The sequence below is a fragment of the Alnus glutinosa genome, chromosome 9 (genome assembly GCF_958979055.1).
Source record: "Alnus glutinosa chromosome 9, dhAlnGlut1.1, whole genome shotgun sequence".
NCBI lineage: Eukaryota > Viridiplantae > Streptophyta > Magnoliopsida > Fagales > Betulaceae > Alnus > Alnus glutinosa.
Window position 1 is genome coordinate 24,460,743 of NC_084894.1, and position 22,138 is coordinate 24,482,880.

At 33.4% G+C, this 22,138-nt stretch overlaps 1 protein-coding gene across 1 annotated transcript; it reads left to right on the top strand.

The window, feature by feature from the left end:
- The first annotated feature begins 13,688 nt into the window (after positions 1 to 13,688).
- Positions 13,689 to 15,692, top strand: LOC133878436 (L-type lectin-domain containing receptor kinase SIT2-like). Its single transcript, XM_062316991.1, has one exon. The coding sequence runs from the start codon at positions 13,689 to 13,691 to the stop codon at positions 15,690 to 15,692; it is 2,004 nt and encodes a 667-aa protein (XP_062172975.1).
- The last annotated feature ends 6,446 nt before the right edge of the window (positions 15,693 to 22,138 follow it).

The following is a 22,138-nucleotide window of genomic DNA, read 5'->3' on the forward strand; positions in this document are numbered from 1 at the left end:
GGCATACCATTTAGGTGGTATGAAACTCTTAGTGAGTTTAACAAATTTCAAAGCATTGCTGGATTCAGGATCATTAGAATGCTCATGTTGGTTACCAATAACTTCTTCAATTTTTAAATCTTCATTTTCTTCTTGAAGCTTTTATGAAGATTTATAATTAATAGTTTACGGTTTAAGTCTTGGTTATTAGTTTTAACAAGATGCATGTCATTTTTTAAATCAACAATTTCTTTCTTGATATTACTTATCTCATGCTGCAAATCTGAGATAATAATTACTTTGGATTTTTGTTTAGAAAACCTTTCCAAAGTTTCATCAAGAGAAATTTTGGGTTTAACAAAATTTTCAAAATCATGCTTCATTGTTTTCTTGAGTTTTTTAAGATATTCATCTTTCAACTCATCATTTTCAATTTTTAAAATCAAAGTCATTAATAAATTTTCTTGTTCTTCTGCTTTAGAAGTAACATTACAAAATTTATTTTCACAACATGAATTATTGCAGCCAATTTTGAAAACATCTTTATCAGATGATTCGCTAGTAAAATGATAGCAAGAATCATCAGAAGTAACTTCATCAATGTAGGATGAATCAGAATTGGGGTAATCTTGGGATTGTAAAATCCTATAAACATCATTCCTTTGTTCCTCATCAATATTTAAAGAATTAATTTTTTTTCTTTAATTTATTAGGTGGGTTTGGACATTTATCTGCATAATGTCCGTTTTTACCACAATTAAAACATCTTCCTTTGGAAGGTTTAACGGTTTTAGAACGATTATGCTTTCTAAATATTTTATTAGGCCTTTCAGGCTTAACAACTCATCTTTTAGTACGGCGGTATTTTTTAGTAAACTGATCTGGTTTCTTCCTATGTCTCCTGCTAGGAGCAATGGGAGGCAAACCAAATTGTTCACAAAAATTACCCATTTCATACTTAGCTTTCTTAGCATTTTTTAATTGTTGTCTTATCATTTTTTGATCGACACATATTTTAATGCCAAGTTTTTTAATGATTGAAAACAAATCACCATAGGTTAAGTTTTCATAATCAATGGATCCCGTGACAAGATCAACAAGTTTATCTTTTACTTTGTGAGCAAATAATGAAGGTAATCCATCAATGAACTTTTCTTTCCAATAGGGCTTGAAACTAACAGCTCTAAGCATAACACGAGAAAGAAAAACATCTTGATACCATCTATAATCAGACATAGAAGGACATCTAAGATTATTCAAATAATCAGAAATACGAGCAGTAATATTGGACGGAGTCCTAACAAAATGTTTGATAATGGTGTATATCAAAGTATTGACACCATCAGGCAATTGCTAGCCATCATTAAGGACGAGAATCCCGTCATCATTGATTTTAACAACAATTTTGATCCGGGTTTAAGCCTCTTAGGTGAGATGTTTATCTCACCAACTGCTAAGAGAAGCGGAAAAACTAGTAGTTATCAATTCAACAATATCAAAATCAGAAAGACTATGGTTAGTCATATAAGCATTGGCAACCATAGACATATGATTCATCTTATTAAGGATTTCCTATTCAGACAAACCATCAATATTCCACTCATACAATTTATCAGTAGAAACAGAAAACTGGTTTTGAAAAACCCTTTCTTCAAACTGTTAATCAGAAGGAGTGGGTTTATTATACCAATTCTTGGTAAGATTAATAGGTTTGGTTTTAAAAATTCTTTGGAGTTTTGGAGAAACATTGATTTTCCCAAAATTTTCTTCAAGAATTTTAATATCATCATCAGTGGATGAGTCAGATTCATTAGAATTAGATTCTTTAGAATTATCAGACTTAGTATCAAAATGTTTTAAAACATTTTTGCGTTTGTCATGGTTTATGACGCAAGCATTGTTAATAGTGGAAGAACTGGCTTCAGGGACCGAGGTGGTCTCTCAAGCAGCCTTACGAAGGCTAATCTCTAAAAGCATTTCTTCAATTTTTTCCAAATTCTTTTGGCTATTAGTTTTAAACTAGTTCCTTTTCTTTCTTCAGGTAAAGAAATCAACGGTTTTTCAACATCTTTCTTAACAGCCAAAGGAATAGGTTTTTGAACAGTTTTTTTGGAATCAACATTTTCTTCAATGCGATCAAGTTGTTGACCAATAATGTGAAGAGATTGATTAACAAAATTGTTTTGTTCAATAATTTTTCGAGTCTTAGAATGAGTAGTATCATTCTTAGTGACTTTAAAAGGAGAAGCAATAACAATAATGCCATCTTTTCCTTTTACTCGGAGAGTTTCAAGAGGAGGGTGAGAAGCTTTCACAACTGTTTTGTCTTTAGCTAAAACAAAAGGCTTTTTAACAACATTTAAAACATTTGAAATATTTAAAACACCAGGTTTTATGCTTTCAAAATAGTCAAAAAAACAAAATATGTTTTTGTTCTTCAACCATTTTTTCAGCCCACTCACGTTTTATCAAATCTTTTCCAGATTTTAAAAAAGAATTAGGAAAAATAAGCCTTTTCATTGAATTTTCTTTGGAAAGAAAATCCTTTTGCAAAGAAGGCCAATCAAGATCATGAATATTCATTTTGTTGGGAGAGGCATTAATAACATTGCAATGATAAAAAATAGGCTCAGGCATAGGAGCATTTAAATTAGAAGCTGAGGGAGAAATAGAAACCGGGGGGGGGGGGGGGGGGGGGAGATTTCTCCTTCTTCAGCTCGAGAAGCCTGGGAAGGGGCTACCGATTGTTTGGCAGAATAAAAAGTAGAGCAAACTAGGGAATTAGTGGAAATTTCTTTTAGTTTGAAATCAGAAGAAGAATCAGCCAAAAAGGTTTCAATATCTTTATCACGCCTTTGAAAACCTTCTGTTGTGGTTGAATTAGCAAAAGAATTTCTTCTTTGATTAACAGTGAAGGAATTTCTTCCTTCATTAATAGACAAGGGCCTTTCAACCCTAGAAAGGTTCAAATCAACAAAGCTTATTTTGACAGATCCATCAAGGTATTGTTGGATGTAGTCAAGATTAGTATCATCGCTGGAGATCTTGGCTGGTTGATAAACATTCTCAATAAGCTACTCACTAGGGAGACTGATCTCACTCCATTTCATCATCCGAGGAATTCGTATGTTAGAATCACAGGTAGAACTTTGAATTAACAAAGTAGAATTACCTGAATTTTTGATAATAGCTTGAGGATTCAAATTGGTTTTTAACAATTTGTAATAAATACGATAGATGATAACCAAAGGTTGGCTACCTTCTAACATATTGTAACTAGAGGTCAAAACATTCAAGGTTAATGCTTTAACAATATTAACATCACTCAAACCAAGAGTTATATTAGGAAAAGTATCAAAATAAACTTGTCCATTATACAAAGAAGTCTGGACCATGCCAAGAATGCTAGTCTGGAAATCGGTAAATCTAGCACCACGCAGGCACATTAACACAGAAGCATTAATACAAAGTCTTGTTAATGGTTTAACAGCGACTTGAACAGATCCAATACACAAAAACATAAAACCTTTAGCAAGGGAATTGTTAACAAATCTCTTACTGAATAGTTCAAAATTTTCATTCCTATTGGAAATAAGAATAGTTTGTTCGACAGTTTTAATAGCATATTCAGCTCTGAAAGAGCTTTTAAACCAAGAAGTATTGTAGACTTCCTTTGCAGGGAGTCTTGGAATACTCAATTTACTAAAATCAAAAGAGGAATCATCCTTAACAGAGAAGTGTTCAGTATTCACAACATTATGAGGAAGATTAACAGAGGACCTAAAGCTAATAGAAGAGTTAGATCTCCACATCTTGAAAATCTAATCAAATAACAATTGAAGCAAACATATTCTTAACATTAAACTTAAACTATTAGTCCACACACACACACACACACACACACACACACACACACACACATATTATTTAAGTTCGGCCCCCCCTCCAGGAATTCCCTGGCTCCGCCCTTGCAAGGTTGGGTCCGCCACTGGCCACAATGATAGAAGACTTTAATTCGTAGCAAAGGTCTTCAAATTGATTGATGCTGGGAGTTTTGGCATAGTATACATAGGTCTTGGAATGGGCAACATCAATGACGGACCAACCAGAAGTTTTGTACCAGAAACCTAAGACATGTGTTAATATCGTGGTGAGAATCTTGTAAAAATCACTACAAGTTGATCCTCACTAGTCCTGAATTTAGACTTTTGGCGCTAGAGTACAATGGCAGAGTAGGTGGTGGAAAGTATTCTCACAACAACTTTCTAGATTTTCTTCAAAGATTGAACATCTCCATCTTGTCAATTAATTTCTACACTGTAATTGTCTAGCTTGATAAAGACATGGTTGGACATGGAATATCTCCATCGTTTCTTTTACTACACCCAGGGGCATGGCATTCTTAAGCCAAGTAATGTCTTGCTAGATGAAGACTTAGTTGCACATGTTGGTGATAATGACAAGACTATACATGAGAGTCATGGGACGATCGACCAATATTGCTATCAAGGTTTTAAGATTATCAATATCAATATCAAGGACCACTGAGAAGTTTCAAACTTGAAATTAATGCGTGAACTTTGTCATGACAATCTTGTCCTAATTTTAGACCCTTTGGAGGTTTTGACAAGTCTTCAATCATTTCAAAAATCAACTTTTCAATTCAACCACCACAAAAATCAATTTCAAAATAAAGAAAGCTATAAAGGATATTAAGACAGATATTTTGGTAACAAATTTAAACCTTTTTGAATGAAGAGTTCTTAAAGAAGTAAAATCATTCTGAGATCCATTAGAAGACGTATGTGTTACAGATTGGCAATAAAGAACAGTAGGGGAACACATATTGTTCTGTTTTTAAAATGTATATATTTCTACAAATAATGATGGCAGATTGATATCTAAAAGTAGAGTCTAGACAAAAGGAGCTCTTTTCATGTCCAAAAAAGAAAAAGATTATGAGTATCAATAGGTGGAGAGGATTGGTGGATATGTTGCCACGTGGTTAATTTAAGAGTTTTAAATGACGTTACATCATGTGAAACCGTTAGATATTACAAAATTAAAACTTGTCCATACAATGACTTTACTTCGTTTCATTTTTTTTTTTTAAGAAAAAAAAAAAAGAAAAGAAAAGAAAAAAAGAAAAAGGGGAAGAACAAACCAATGGCTCTCACTTCCGCAATGACCTTCAAAGAGGGAAAGAAGGAACTGAGAAAACGATTAAATTCAACCTGATAGCCCAACGTCTTCGTCCCCCTTCCTTCCAAAACTCACCCTTAATTCTGATACTGCTTCAAATAAATGATTCGCTAATATTTAGACCTTCAGAAAACTGGTGCAAGAATACAATTAATGTGGTAGTATTTCCTTCAAAGATTGAACATCACCTATGGGGGAGGAAGGGTGCTCAATTCTAAACTGCTCTCAAGTTTTTTTGCACTAAGCTCATTTGGCAATCAGTATGGGGTAACCTAAGCTCTCATCTTGGCCTTCAATCACAAAAAATGTCAAGGATGGGCTAGATTTGGCTCTTGTTATATAGACTTATAATTAATTATATTTCAATAGATAAGATGTCCATTTGTGTTTGCGATTTTAGAATATGTGATTTGAAACATGATTTTTAAAAACGTAATGAGCTTGTATAAAATGTTTTTTAGTGGTAATGAGCTTTCTAAACCTATTCCTACATGGGACACAAATGATAGCAATTGTAGAATTGTAATTTTGGTGCTCCTTACAAATGTATCATGGTATTTTGATATTACCCCAACATAGCATGCATGGGGCAGCCTCAGCACTCATTTTTACTAGACTAAACTCATGCCAAGCGTGGGTGAAAAGGTGGTAAATAAACTTATGCCAAGTAGGTTAGTAACCGGCCGCTATCTACTAATGGCTAACCACGTAATTGTGTTATCGCGTTTAAATTAAGTTGGAAAAAACTGCTAACCACTTATATGACATGACGATTATCAGTTTTAGGCAAGGGCGGACCTATTTAGGGGCCAGGGGGAGCCCTAGCTCCCCCCTAAGCCCCAGATTTTTCCCAAAAAAAAAAAAATTAAATTAAATTTTTTTTTTTTTTTTTTTTTTTTTTTTTTTTTTTTTTATGTTTTTAGTTTTGCCCCCCTAATTTATTTTTTTCAATTTGGCCCCCCCAATTTGTCAATGCTGGGTCTGCCACTACATGAAGCTATGCTTGGGACCAATCAAGCATTAATATGCGACATAGAAAGCTGAAAGCTTATAGATCACTTGGGAGAGAAGAGGAAAAAAAAATAAAAATTTGTGATGAATATGTTGTATATACCGTTTCTTTCACTAAATCTAGACTTTGAAAATGATATTAGGTACTAGTCTACTTAAGCTTTACATAGTACGACAAAATGAATTCGGTTGTTGCAAGCTTTATAGATCGTTATTTGAGTAGTGTTTGCAGAAACTAGATCGAGTGGTTCATCAAGTTTTGTACTCTGTAGAAGTTTTTCGTTCTTTTTTTCTTACTTAATAGGAAGCCACTCTCTCCACACAAGCATATTCCGACCCCCAATTCGTTACAAGTGTGGCATACGTTGAAGATCATTGCTCAAATTCAAGCATTCAGGAGACACTCTAGACTCATCCCTGGCCTGTTAAATAAGTATGGATACTCATAATGCCGCTCTCTCTAGCTTGGTGTGTGTGTGTGTGTGTGTGGGGGGGGGGGGGGGGGGGGGATATATGCGTTTAAGTGGATAAAACAAAATAATGGGAAAAATAAAATTTAGCATTTTCAAACTATCAGTAATTTTTCGGATAGCCCACCGAACTACCAAGGCTTGAACTTTGGCCTCCAAACTACGAAAACCTTTGAATAAAGCTCATTTTGGCGAAATATCCCCATAATACCCCTGCAACGTGTCATTTTTCATTTAAAAAATTAAAAAAAAAAAAAAAAGGTAAACTAAAATATTATTTCTTATTTTTATTATTTTTTAAAAAATATGGGTGTTTGGGGTGGTGTTATTTCCCAATCGCGACCCGATCTTCCCGACACCCCTCTGATCACCGTCCGTTTACAACGCCGTGATGACTGATTTTATAGCCTGGTTCAATGAGTTTCGATTTTCAATCATCAGCTCGTTAATCTCAGTCGGGCTCAAGCTCGCCCCACTCTGGAAAATATCCTCCACCTGAGAGAAAAGCTTGTGATTCTTGAGCCCCAACTAGCTATTGGCCAACATTTTGAATGCCAAAAAATCACAGAAAGAAAAATGGATATGAATATCGACGAACAAGCTCATGGTTGTTGATTTCTCTGTTAAAAACCGACCGAGGTCTTCCACAATGATGATAGGCTTGCTTGTCGTTTGTAACAAAACAAAATTCAGATTGGAATCATTCGTAACCTTTGAAAGATCAATAACATAGACATCGAAGAATATGAAATTAGTCATGTCCGCGTTCGGAGAGGCGGGGACGAGTTCGCCGAGTTGCAGGCGTGTATCGTGCCCAGTGACAATGTTGGAAAGAAGCAGTATGTCCTCTGATTGATTGCAATATTTTTTTTAAAATTTTTTTGTTAATTTTTTAATTGAAAAATAACACGTGGCAGGGGTATGGTATTATGAGAATATTCCGCAATAAAAGAACATTTTTCAAAGGTTTTGGTAGTTTGGAGGGACAGGGTGCAAGTCTTGGTAGTTTGGGAAGCCATCCAGAGAAATGATGGTAGTTTGAGGAGCTAAATTATATTTTTTCCCAAAACAATTTAATAAATTAATGAAAGTTAACAACTGCATGTCTGATTTGAATATTGATTATTTGTGATGTAGATGGAATAGCCTACAGTTTTATGCAGAATTAATCTCGTTCGAATTTTATTTAAGCCTAATAAGGGCGACTTGGCCACCAGACTTCAGTAATATTCTTAGTTTTTTAATAAAAAATATTTAAGTAGTGATTTTTCTTCTATTTTCTTGCGATCCCTCCAATTTTTCTTGGTTTTGTGGTGCCCCGCATAACCAGTTTTTCTTTCCCTGCACGTGGAGGAGGAAATAGACGTGAAAGCATTGGCGATTCGTATGAACACGATAAGACAACACGTGAGAACAATTGACGCGCGAAACGTTTACAATGAATGGAAGAGCAATTTGAGCGATTTGGGGATCAAATTGGCACACTGTTTGAGCAATTTGCCACCACAGAAGGTGCTGATGGGAGTTGCCGTCAACCAAATCAATGTTTCGTGGATGAGGATGACGAGTTTAATTCTATTGTGAAACATTTTGTCATTTCATTTCTTGGAGCTGGCTGAGCTCGAATTAGCCATTAAATGTATTTTCAATTGGAGGTTCAAGTTCTTCGAAATATCTGAATATTTAATCCATTAATCCTTCATTTTATCATTTATTGACCGTTTATTCGGTTACAAATTACCAACAAAAACACCAAAATAAAGAGAGCAATATTACAGCAACCTCAAGGCAGTTTCAACTAGTGTCCCACCACATTGTTTTAAATGTGTTGAACCTAAACATGATATGACAGATTGTAGGAAGGGTGACCATTATTAATGCAGTGAAAGGTGGAGATAACAAGAATTTTCATAATCACTCCAAAAGGTATATGAAGCTTATCAAAAAGATAACTAGAATTTTTTTAAGAAAATAGAGAAACACCCATAAAAGAAATTTTATTCAATGAAGGACAATGAAAAATAACACTAAAACATGATTTTATATAGAGTACTACTACAAATTATAATCCTAAGTTTAGTAAAATTAATCATGAACAAATTAAATAAGGACTCCTAATTACCTAATCCGATCCTTAAGGAATAAGAATTCTTAATTATTATAAATAAAGACTTCTAATTCTTAACGAACAAGATTCCTAATGAATTTATTGTTAGAAAATATATTTCCTATAGTAAAAGGAAATATATTATATTAATATTGTACGTTATTTTTATTTTATAAAGTTGATTGTACTTAAGTTTGATTGTAAAATGATCTCAATTTTGATTGTAAAATGATCAACTAATAAAAGCATAATATAGTCATTTGGGCTCTATCCTGAGGATATAAATTATAGACCGAACCACGTAAAAACTATTGTCTTTATTTTATTATTTCGATTCAATTTTCTTTATATTATTTTTTTCTTTCATTTATTACGACAAAAATACCCTTAAAAAATAGCAAAACCTAACCAAATTATCCCACATGATGGATGATACTTCAACCATTCATTTTGATTTTTGAGTATTGTTGAATTCCATCCCATCTTCTTTTGGGATCTTTAGAAAATTATTTGGAATGAAGTATTGCAATCTTGTGCCCTTCCAAAGCAAACACATACACATATTGTCTCCTCCTTTACAGGGAACATCGACATCAAATTGCCAGGACATGATCCGCATCCATTTCAAGCGCATCACAAATAACCTTATCATTATAATATTTGTCGGTTGAAATAGTTTATAGTTATCTTCACCCATCCAATTAATTAGGGTAATAAAAATTAACAAGTCCGTTCAATGACCCATTCTATACTCACTTATATAAACTCGGTTTGTTTAATAAATAAACAGAATTTAAACATTCAATACTCGACTCTATTAGAGCCCTATATCTAATTTAATAAGGCAAGGGATGGTCTTCCCTTAATTGGCTCATTAGATGAAATTAGAATTGCCAATTTTTAATACGACTCTCGAATACAAAACGAATTTAACACAAAATTAAAGGGTTATGATTGAAGAGTCAGATCTCTTTAATTAAGTAGGTCGGGTTATGGTTGACCTATATAGTCTTATTCTTATACTTTAATATGACCCGAACCCGACACACAATATGATGACATACAAGTTTTTACATGATTTGCAAACTCGACACAAACCCAATACAAAATTAGAGAGTTAAGGCTGAAGAGATTTACCCGTTTAATTAAACGGGGCAAATTATAATTAATCTATATAGCCTTATACCCATGTTTTGGCATGATCTGAACACGACGCAAACATGAGCCACCACTGCACCCTAAATGAAGCAGATCAGCTTGTACAAGCTTTGGGCAAGAACATTAATTCACAGCAGGCCTGCACATGATGAATAATAAAAACTCCATATACTCGGTCTACCATGAAAATACCTTAGGCATCACAAAATTGATTATTTAATTATTATGGATTGATATATCAAAGCAATATATATACATATCTTTTTCAATTACGTGGAGATGATGGGACCAAAACAAGTTTTCAATAGTCTCCCGTAACTTATTACAAACACACCCTGACAAGAGATTTTTGGGCAAAATCAAAGCACATGAAGGTTGAATTTTTTCTGAAACAAGTTTCGATTTTTTTTTTTTTTTTTAAAAAAGAAAAAAAAAAAGAAAAAGAAAAAAAAAGAAGTAACCATAAAGTACGTCACAATTAGAACAGTAAAATGAATTTGATAAATAAGTTCCTATAAAAATCAAGTTGGGATAAGTAGTTGATACGAACCAATGAGGATAAAAATTGCTCATAGCTAGAGTTAACAATTTTTTACATGACTTGCAAACTCGACACGAATCTAACATGAAATTAGAGGGTTATGGTTAATGGGTTAAGTTAGAATTGACCTGTATAATTTTATATTTATATCTCGATACGACTATAATTCGATATGAGAACACGAATTGACACCCTACTTAAAGGAGGCTATAGAATGAAAATAAAAATAATAATAAAAAAAATTCATTGAAGATATTTATTTAAAGAGAAATGATTGTTGGCTTACCGTCCTCCAATCGGCTTTTCTATTAAAAAAAAAGTAAATTTTAATGCAAAAAGTCATTTGATGTAACATCAAATGACTTTTTACATTAAAATTTGCTTCCTTTTTTTTTTTTTTTTTTTTTTTTTTAAGTAAAAGAGACCGCCGGAGGACGCCGTGTATCAGTGCTCTTATTTCAAATAGTGGTAAGATTGCCAAGTACGAAGGTAATTAATATCGGGACAATTTTCTGTCCTTTTTGGGGTTGTTGGTTACAAGAAGGCATTGGAAGAATCATTTTTCTATTGTCCTTTGAAAACATGCAAAACGATAAATACTGAGTAATGACGGGCTTGTTTGGCAAAGAAATGTATATAACAGAACAGAGTAGAAGATTGTTAGTTTTAAAATTAGTAAAAAGTGATGATGTGATATAAAATAAAAAGAATTTATATAAAAAAGTGAAAAAATTTTGTATTGTAATGAATTTTTTTATTTGAATAGTAATAGAAAATTATTGATGTGATATAAAAAGTAAAAAAAATATGAATGTTTTGATGTTGATCGGTGGTTGAAAATATAAAAAAGTGATTAAAAAATTATATGAACAGTAACAGCACTATGCTGTTCTGTTCCGTCCCTAAACAAACAAGCCCGACATCTGATCCATCAATAGGAAGAGGTTAAAAAGCCGTTTTCCTAATCGCAATTTTTAGTCGGTCTTCTAATCTCTTTGGAGGGAAAGTGGTTGGTTCCCTGTGACTGGGGGAATTATATGCTCAAATTTTGGCTGGTCTAAGCTTTAGAATCCAAAAGACTAAATTTTCAATCACAACCCCTAATTGACAGTCTGCCTCTTTGGCTGTTTGTTAATATTTTTAATTAAAAACTAGAAACAAAAGAAAGAAGAAGAAAATTTCAGCCCTCTGTTTACACTCAAAAAAAAAAAAAAAAAAATGCTTTCAGTTTAAAAAAAGCAGGCTTTTTTCCTCTATACCCTATGGCTACGTTTCTTAGATCACTTCATTTTCTGATACTTTTTTATATTTCCAACATTCCATTGGCATTCGCTCAAGACGAAAACTAATTTATCTACAATGGCTTCAAGCAAGCCAAGCCAAGCTGCGTCTTGATGGAATCGCAGTAATCCACATCAATGGTCAATTGCAGCTAACCAACATTTCATACTAACAATCTTACCGTGCTTTTTACCAATTAATTCTTATAAAATTCAACACAACTTCATCCACTTTAACTTCGTCTCTTTCATTTTCTACGAACTTTGTGTTTGCCATAGTTCCTCAAGCGCAAAATCTTGGTGGTCACGGCATGGCCTTTACCATTGGTCCCTCGAGGGCCTTCACCCATGCATGCTACAGCAATTCAGTATGTAGGACTCTTCAATTCTTCCAATAACGGCCTTCCTCCAAATCACATCTTGGCCATCGAGCTAGAAACTATTATTAACCCTAAATTTGGAGATATTGATTTAAAATCATGTGGGAATTGCATGTGAAAGTTTAAAACTCAGGTACTAATAAAAAGTGATGAAAGATTAGAAAATGCATGTGAAGTTTTTTCCTCTTTTTTTTTTTTTTTTTTTTTTTCTTCACTATTTGTTGTTAAATTTCACATCCTGAATATGTATAAGAAGAAAAGTTCAAGAGCGTCAATTATTCTGTAAAGTTAGAGAGTTAAGCTTGAAGAAATTTATCCGTTTAATTAAATGGGTCGAATTATAATTGATTTATATAGTCTTATATTCATACTTTAATACGATCTGAACTCGACACACGAATTATAGCTACCACCTCTAAATGAAGCAGATAAGCTTGTACGGTCCAAGAACATTGAGTTACTGCAGGCCTGCACATGATGAATAATAAAAGCTCCATGTACACGGTATACCATGAAAATACGTTAGGCATCACAAAATTTATTGATACCGAAACCACGACACGTCTTTACACTTTCAACTAATTTCCGAGGTTGACAACTGACAAGTAACTGCATCGGAAGCCCTTGTCTGCAAATTCTGAATTAAAAATGACCTGTAAACCTGGAAAGAATCAGTTAAGATGACTTATTCAAATATCTTGTTTGACAAACACTTTTTTTGTTCTCTTTTTTTTTTTTTTTTTTTTTTTTTTTTTTTAAAGTAACCATAAAATACTTACAATAAGATGGTAAAATGATTGTGATAAATGAGTTTAAATAGTAACATTACTCATATATATCTATATATATGACTGCCTATAAAAATCAAGTTGGGATAAGTAGTTGATATGAACCAAAGAGGAAGAAAATTGCTCATAGCTAAAGTTAATAATTTTTTACATGACTTGGAAACTCAACAAGAATCTAACATGAAATTAGAGGGTTAAAGTTAATGAGTTAAGTTAGAATTGACTTGTATAATCTTATCTATATCTTGACATGATCATAACCTGATACGAGAACACGCATCAACACCCTACTCAAAGGAGGCAATAGAATGAAAAAAAAAAAAAAAAAAATGTTTATTGAAAACACATTGAAAATATTTATTTCAAATGGTGGTAAGATTGCCAAGTACGAAGGAAAGATTGGGACAATTTTCTTTCCTTGCGGTTACAAGAAGGCATTGGAAGAATCATTTTTCTGTTGTCCTTCGAAAACAAAACAATAAATGATGAGTAATGACATCTGATTCATCAAAAGGAAGTGGTTAAAAAGTCGTTTTCCTAATCACAATTTTTAGTCGATCTTCTAATCACTTCGGAGGGAAAGTGGTTGGTTCCCTTTGACTGTGGCCTCTGGGAATTAGATTCTCACATTTTCTGATACTTCTCTATGTTTACAAAAAACGATCTTCCGCTATATATGCTCGTTTCAATCTGTTTTGATCTTCTCCCGACCACATTTAACATGAAAAAACGCCTTCGTTTACAAAAAGCAGTCTTTTTTCCTCTCTACCCAATGGCTACGCTTCTTAGAGCACTTCATTTTCTGATACTTCTCTATGTTTCCAATATTCCGTTGGCCTTCGCTCAAGACGAAAACCAATTTATCTACAATGGCTTCAAGCAGGCCAAGCTGCATCTTGATGGAACCGCAGTAATCCACAGCAATGGTTTATTGCAGCTAACCAACATTTCATACCAACAAGTTGGCCGTGCTTTTTACCAATTTCCTATAAAATTCAACACAACTTCACCCACTTTAACTTCGTCTCTTTCATTTTCTACAAACTTTGTGTTTGCTATGGTTCCTCAAGTGCAAAATTTTAGTGGTCACGGCATTGCCTTCACCATCAGTCCCACGAGGGACTTCACCCATGCCACAACAAATAAGTATATGGGGCTCTTCAATTCTTCCAATAACGGCCTTCCTGGAAATCACATCTTGGCCATCGAGCTTGATACTGCTGCGAACCCTGAATTTGGAGATATTGATAAAAACCATGTGGGAATCGATGTCAACGGCATGAAATCAGTTGAATCAGCTCCTGCAAAGTATTTTACCGATAAAGAAGGGAAGAATATAAGCTTGGAGCTTATGAGTGGAAATCCAATGCATCTTTGGATAGACTATAATGAAGCAGAGACGTTACTGAATGTAACACTTGCCCCAACCAGGATCCCAAAACCAAGCAGGCCTCTCTTGTCAAGACACATCAACCTCTCTCAAATTCTCTTGGAATCCATGTATGTTGGTTTCTCTTCAGCGACAGGTCAACTTGCAAGTTACAACTACATTCTAGGATGGAGCTTTAATCAAAGTGGACCATCACAAAGCCTTGAAATTTCGAGACTTCCTCCACTTCCCCGACAGGGGAAAGGAGCGAAACCAGGCCCAGAAATAATAACTTCTCTCATAGCAGTAGCTCTTGTGCTGATAACCGTCACTGGAGCTGCTTACATTTTGAGGAGGAATAAATATGAAGAAATACGTGAAGATTGGGAAGAGGAGTATGGTACCCACAGATTCAGCTATAAGAGTCTCCACAAAGCAACCAAAGGTTTCAAAGACACAGAGCTTCTTGGAGAAGGAGGTTTCGGAAAGGTTTATATGGGAATACTTGCTTCGTCTAATGTTCAAATTGCAGTGAAGAGAGTCTCCCATGATTCCAAACAAGGGATGAAGGAATTTGTGGCTGAGATCGTTACCATGGGAAGACTAAGGCATAGGAACTTGGTGCAGCTCTTGGGCTATTGCCGACGAAGGGGAGAACTGTTGTTGGTCTATGATTATATGCCCAACGGAAGCCTTGACAAGTTCTTATATAGCAATGAAAATCCAAACCTTAACTGGTTTCAACGATTTCGAATCATCAGAGGAGTAGCAGCAGGCCTTCTTTACCTTCATGAAGAGTGGGAACAGGTTGTTCTGCACCGAGATGTAAAAGCAAGTAATGTTCTATTAGATGCTGAGTTAAATGGAAGGCTTGGAGATTTTGGGCTTGCCAAATTATACGACCATGGAACCAATCCTCAAACCACCCATGTGGTTGGGACTGTGGGTTATTTGGCTCCGGAGCTTAGTAGAACAGGAAAGGCAACCACTTGCAGTGATGTTTTTGCTTTTGGAGCTTTCATGCTCGAAGTTGCTTGTGGAAGGAGGCCGATAGAGCTACAGGCCCAAGGGGTGATTTTGGTTGATTGGGTCTCTGAGTGCTGGAGAAGGGAAGCTATCCTTGATGCTAGTGATCCTAGATTGGAAGGTAATTATGTGGTGGAGGAAATGAAACTGGTTTTGAAAATAGGTTTGTTTTGCTCACATGCACTGCCAACAGCTAGGCCTAGCATGAGGCAAGTGATGCAGTTGTTGGATGGTGATGCTGATCTGCCGGAGGTACCACATGACTCTGCTTTTGGTCCACTTGCAAGTTCTGAATCATCTGATTTCATGACATTTCCTTTTACCCTGTCTTCTGCCCCTTCTATGTGTACCACTGATTCAATTTTGAAAAGTGGTCGTTGAATCGACTGCATGTCTCATGCTACTTGGGACCAATCAAGCAGTGCGACATAGAAAGCTTATAGATCAGTTGGAGGTTGGAGAGAAGAGAGAAAAAACTTTGTGATGAATATGTTGTATATACCGTTTCTTTCACTAAATCTAGACTTTGAAAATGATATTAGGTACTTGTCTACTTAAGCCTTACATAGTACAACAAAATGAATTAAGTTGTTGCAAGCTTTATAGATCGTTATTTGAGTAGTGTTTGCAGAAACTAGATTGAGTGGTTCATCAAGTTTTCTACTCCGTAGAAGTTTTTCGTTCTTTTTTTCTTACTTAATAGGAAGCCACTCTCAATTCGTTACAAGTGTGGCATACGTTGAAGATCATTGCTCAAATTCGAGCATTCAGGAGACATGCATTCTAGACCCATCCCTGTTAAAGAAGTACGGATATTCGTAATGCCTCTCCTCTCTCTTGGTGTGTGTGTGTGGATATGTGTTTAAGTGGATAAAACAAAACAATGTAATAAATAAATGAAACTAGTTCCTCGAAATATCTGAATATTTAATCCATTAACCCTCATTTCTATCATTTATTGACCATTTATTCACCTACAAATTACCAACAAAAATACCAAAATAAAGAGATCGAGCATTACAGCAACCTTAAGGCAGTTTCAAGTAGTGTCCCACCACATTATTTTAAATGTGGTGAACCCAAACATAGGATGACAGAATGTAGAAAGGGTGACTATTATTAATGCAGTGAAAGGTGGACATAACAAGAATTTTCATGATCACTCCAAAAGGGATATTTGATTGCATTAAATGTTTACTGAAATATTTTGTTTTATTTTGTATTCATAAAAGATATTTTGTTTAGTTTGTTTTGTATTTTTTTTAAATGTTCAAGATTATATGAGTTTTATTTGTATTTAAATATAGTAGTTATCAGACTAACAATATCATAGAATTTTTTTTAATGATTTGATCATTAGATTAAACCTGTTTTCATCTTGCTATTTTATTTTCTATTATAATTATAGTTTTTAGTTAAAATATGAGGTCAAATTATATGTTCTATCCTGTATGGAAGTGTACTGTTTTCGCAATGGATTTTCTTGCTACATAAATATTTTAATTTATAAATTGAATTGTTATATAATTATACTTTTTAATTGAAATATGAGGTCAAATGATACTGTTTATAAATTTATTGTTAAAAATATATGAATCTTTTAACTTTATTGTCATCTAAAATAAAACTAAAAAATTAGATATTGTGTCTTGCTACATTTAAATATAAATTGAAAATTTTAATATGAATTGGAATTCATACAACTATCTAATCTTTTTTAGGTCATGAGATAGAATTTCAAACAAGATCATGTAATTGTTCTTAATAATAGTACTGTCATGTGATTAAACTTGATAATGCTTGAGAGGAGGGGTTAAACGTGATAATGTTACATTTTCAACCTTGATTACGTATGCTAGGATGTGTTCTTAATCTAGCTATTATTCTCAAAACTTAATATTTAAAATTAAATTATTAAATTTATTCATTTTTATCCTCTTAAACTTTTAGGATATGTTGTGATATAAGTTTTGAAATTAAATTATAATGAAGAATCCCGCGCTATGAGCTAGTTATTATAAATAAAGATTTCTAATTCTTAACCAACAATTTTCCTAATGAATTTATTGTTAGAGAATATATTTCCTCTATTAAAAGGAAACATATTATATTGACATTGTACATTATTTCCAAATTATAAAATTGATTATACTTAAATTTGATGGTAATCAAATCAATCCATTTTTATTTATCTCAATTCTCTTATAAATAGAAGTATTCTGTATTGTAAAATGATTAATGAATAAAAACATAATATAGTCTTTTGGTTTTATCCTGTAAATGTAATTCATAGATCGAACCATGTAAAAACTCTTGTCTCTATTTTATTATTCCATTTTAATTTTCTTTATATTATATTATTATCTTTTCTTTCATTGATTACGACCAAAAACCCTTAAAAAAATAGCAAAACCTAACCAATTTATCCCACATATGATGGATGATACTCTTCAACCATTCATTTTGAGTATTGTTGAATTCCATCCCATCTTCTTTCTTCACCAAGGCTTCATCTTATTTCGGGGTTTTTAGAAAATTATTTGAAATGAACTATTGCAATCTTGTGCCCTTCCAAAGCAAACACGTACACATATTGTCCCCTCCTTTACCCGGAACATCGACATCAAATTGCCAAGACATGATCCGCATCCATTTCAAGCGCATCACAAATAACCTTATCATTATAATATTTGTCGGTTGAAATAGTTTATAGTTATCTTCACCCATCCAATTAATTAGGGTAATAAAAATTGACAAGTTCATTCAATGACCCATTCGATACTCACTTATAAAAACTCGGTTTGTTTAATAAATAAACAGAATTTAAACATTTAATACTTGACTCGAGTAGAGCCCTATATCTAATCTAATAAGGCAAGGGATGGTCTTCTCTTAATTGGCTCATTAGATGAAACTAAAATTGCCAATTTTTAACACAACTCTCGAATACGACACAAATTTAACACAAAATTAAAGGGTTATGATTGAAGAATTAGATCTCTTTAATTAAATAGGTCGGGTTATTGTTGATCTATATAGTCTTATTCTTATACTTTGATATGATCCAAACCCGACACACAACATGATGACAGACAAGTTTTTACATGATTTGCGAAATCGACACAAACCCAATATAAAATTAGTTTTTAATTAAACGGGCCGAGTTATAGTTAATCTATATAGCCTTATATTCGTGCTTTGACACGATCAATACAACATGCAAACATGAGCCACCACCCTAAATGAAGCAGATCCGCTTGTACAAATTTGGGCAAGAACATTAATTCACTGCAGGCCTGCACATGATGCATAATAAAAGCTCCATATACTCGGTCTACCATGAAAATACCTTAATTAGGCATCACAAAATTGATTACTTAATTATTATGGATTGATATATCAAAGCAATATATACAAATCTTTTTCAATTACGTGAAGATGATGGGACCAAACAAGTTTTCAATAGTCTCCCGTACGTAACTCATTACAAACACACCCTGTCAAGAGATTTTGGGCAAAATCAAAGTGCATGAAGGTTGAATTTTTTTAGAAACAAGTTTTGATTTTTTTTTTTTTTTTTTTCGTTCTTTTTAAAAGTAACCATAAATTACGTCACAATTACAACGGTACGGTAAAATGAATGTGATAAATAAGTTTAAATAATAACATTATTCATTTATATATATGACTGCCTATAAAAATAAAGCTGGGATAAGTAGTTGATATGTACCAATGAGGATAAAAATTGCTCATAACTAGAGTTAATAATTTTTTACATGACTTATAAATTTGACATAAATCTAACATAAAATTAAAGGGTTAAGGTTAATGGATTAAATTAGAATTAACCTGTATAATCTTATATTTATATTTCGACACGATTATAACTTGATACGAGAATACAAATTGACACCCTACGCAAATGAGGCCATAGAATGAAATAAATAAATAAAAAATCATTGAAAACGCATTGAAGATTTATTTCAAATGGTGGTAAGATTGCCAAGTACGAAGGTAATTAATATTGGGACAATTTTCTTTCCTTGCGGTTACAAGAAGGCATTGGAAGAATCATTTTTCTTTGTCCTCTGAAAACAAAACGATAAATGATGAGTAATGACATCTGATCCGTCAATAGGAAGAGGTTAAAAAGTCGTTTTCCAAATCACAATTTGTAGTCGGTCTTCTAATCTCTTTGGAGGGAAAGTGGTTGGTTCCCTGTGACTGGGGGAATTAGATGCTCAAATTTTGGCTGGCCTAAGCTTTAGAAACCAAAAGACTAGTTTTTCAATCACAAACCCCTAATTGACAGTCTACCCCTTTGGCTGTTTGTAAATATTTTTAATTAAAAACAAAAAACAAAAGAAAGAGAAAGAAAATTTCAGCCCTCTCTGTACACTCACAAAAAAAAAAAAAAAAAAAAAAAAAAAAAAAAAAAGGGGTTAAACACCTTTTTAGTCTCTGAATTTTGAAAACTTTATTTTTTAGTTCCTGAGTTTCAATTTGTATCACAAATGATACTCCAGTTTTGGAAAATGACCTAATAAGTACCTCGGTTAACTTCTCCGTCCAAAAACTAACGGACTGCCACGTGTCAACTTCTGAAGTTGACACGTGACACTATATAAAAAAATTAAAAATATTTAAAAATGAATTAAAAAAATAATATTATTAAAAAAAATTAAAAAAAAATTGAAAAAAAAAAAAACCAAGGGGTGGCTGCCACCCCCCTTCGACCACCCCTTGACAAATAAAAATAAATAAATAAATAAAGATCGGTTTTGGCCCTTGGGGGTGGCCGAACCACCCTCCATCGCAGACTAGAGCCACCCCTTGTTTTTTTTTTTTTTTTCAATTTTTTTTAATATTATTATTTTTTAATTCATTTTTACATATTTTTAATTTTTAAAGATCTTTAATTTTTTTATATAGTGGCACGTGTCAACCTCTGAGGTTGACACGTGACGGTCCGTTAGTTTTTGGACGGAGAAATTAACCGAGGTATTTATTCAGTCATTTCTCAAAACTGAGGTATCATCTGTGATGTAAATTAAAACTTAATGAGTAAAAAATAAAGTTTCTAAAACTCAGGGACTAGAGGAGTCCTTAACTAAAAAAAAAATACCCTTTCTGTTTACAAAAAGCAGGCTTTTTTCCTCTCTACCCAATGGCTACGTTTCTTAGATCACTTAATTTTCTGATACTTTTCTATGTTTCCAACATTCCATTGGCATTTGCTCAAGACGAAAACCAATTTATCTACAATGGCTTCAAGCAAGCCAAGCTGCATCTTGATGGAATCGCAGTAATCCACAGCAATGGTCTTTTCCAGCTGACCAACATTTCAAACCCACAACCTGACCGTGCTTTTTACCAATTTCCTATAAAATTCAACACAACTTTATTCACTTTAACTTCGTCTTTTTCATTTTCTACGAACTTTGTGTTAGCCGTAGTTCCTCAAGAGCAAAATCTTGGTGACCATGGTCACGGCATTGCCTTTACCATCGGTCCCTCGAGGGACTTCACCCATGCATGCTACAGCAATTCAGTATATTGGATTGGACACTGTGCATACTGTGCATACTGTGTTCTTCACTTGGAATTGGACACCTCGACTCTCGAGTAGTGAACTTGGGTGCAATAATCTCTCAAGGAAAAATGCTACATTTTCCCCCCCAAAAAAAAAAAAAAATCTCAAATTTACTCATTACAATCTTATGAGATGGGGAAATACTTTTAAAAAGAAAAAAAAAAAAAAGAAAAGAAATTAAAAAAAAAAAAAAGAAAAAAAAAAAAAGAAAGAGGAAGAAGAGTGGTTGAGTTACCTTGGCCGGTCTTGGGGTAGTTTGACCATCCATGACCAAAAAAAAAATTGATGGATTTTGGCCCTTGAGGGTGGCCAAGCGGGCCAAAACCATCATTTTTTTTCTTTTTCCTCCCATGGGGTGGCCGAACCACCCCAAGGGGAATGGTTCGGCTCAGACTAGCTAAGGGGATGGCTCAACCACTCTCATTCTTCTTCTTTTTTTCTTTTCTTTTCTTTTTTTTTTTTTAATTTTTTTTTTTATTTTTAAATTTTTTTTATTTGATTATTTTTAATTAATTTTTAAAAATTTTTAATTTTTTTTTTTTATAGTGCCACGTGTCAACCTAAGCGGACCATTAATATTTAGACGGAAAATGTAACAGAGGTACCAAAAGGGTTTTTACCCCTAAGTTAGGTACTACCTATGAAACAAATAAAAACTTAGGTACTAAATTTAAAAAAGCTTAAAACTCAAGTATCAATAGGGTATTTAACCTTATTAAAAAAGTGATAAAAGATCAAGAATTGCATGTGAAGTTTCTTTTTTCTTCACTATTTGTTGTTAAATTTAACATCCTGAATATGTATGTGAAGAAAAGTTCAAGAGCGTCAGTTATTCTGTCAAAGTTAGAGAGTTAAGTTTGAAGAAATTTATCCGTTTAATTAAATAAGTCGAATTACAATTGATCTATATAGTTTTATATTCATGCCGCAACACGATTTGAACCTGACACACAAACAGTAATTACCACTCCTAAATGAAGCAGATCAGCTTGTACGGTCCAAGAACATTTAGTTACTACAGGCCTGCACATGATGAATAATAAAAACTCCGTATACTTAGTCTACCATATATGAAAATACCTTAGGCATCACAAAATTGATTAATACGGAGACCACGACATGTCTTTACACTTTCAACTAATTTCTGAGGTTGAAAACTGACAAGTAACTGCTACCGAAGCCATTGTTGGCAAACCCTGAATTAAAGATGACCTGTAAACCTGGAAAGAATCGG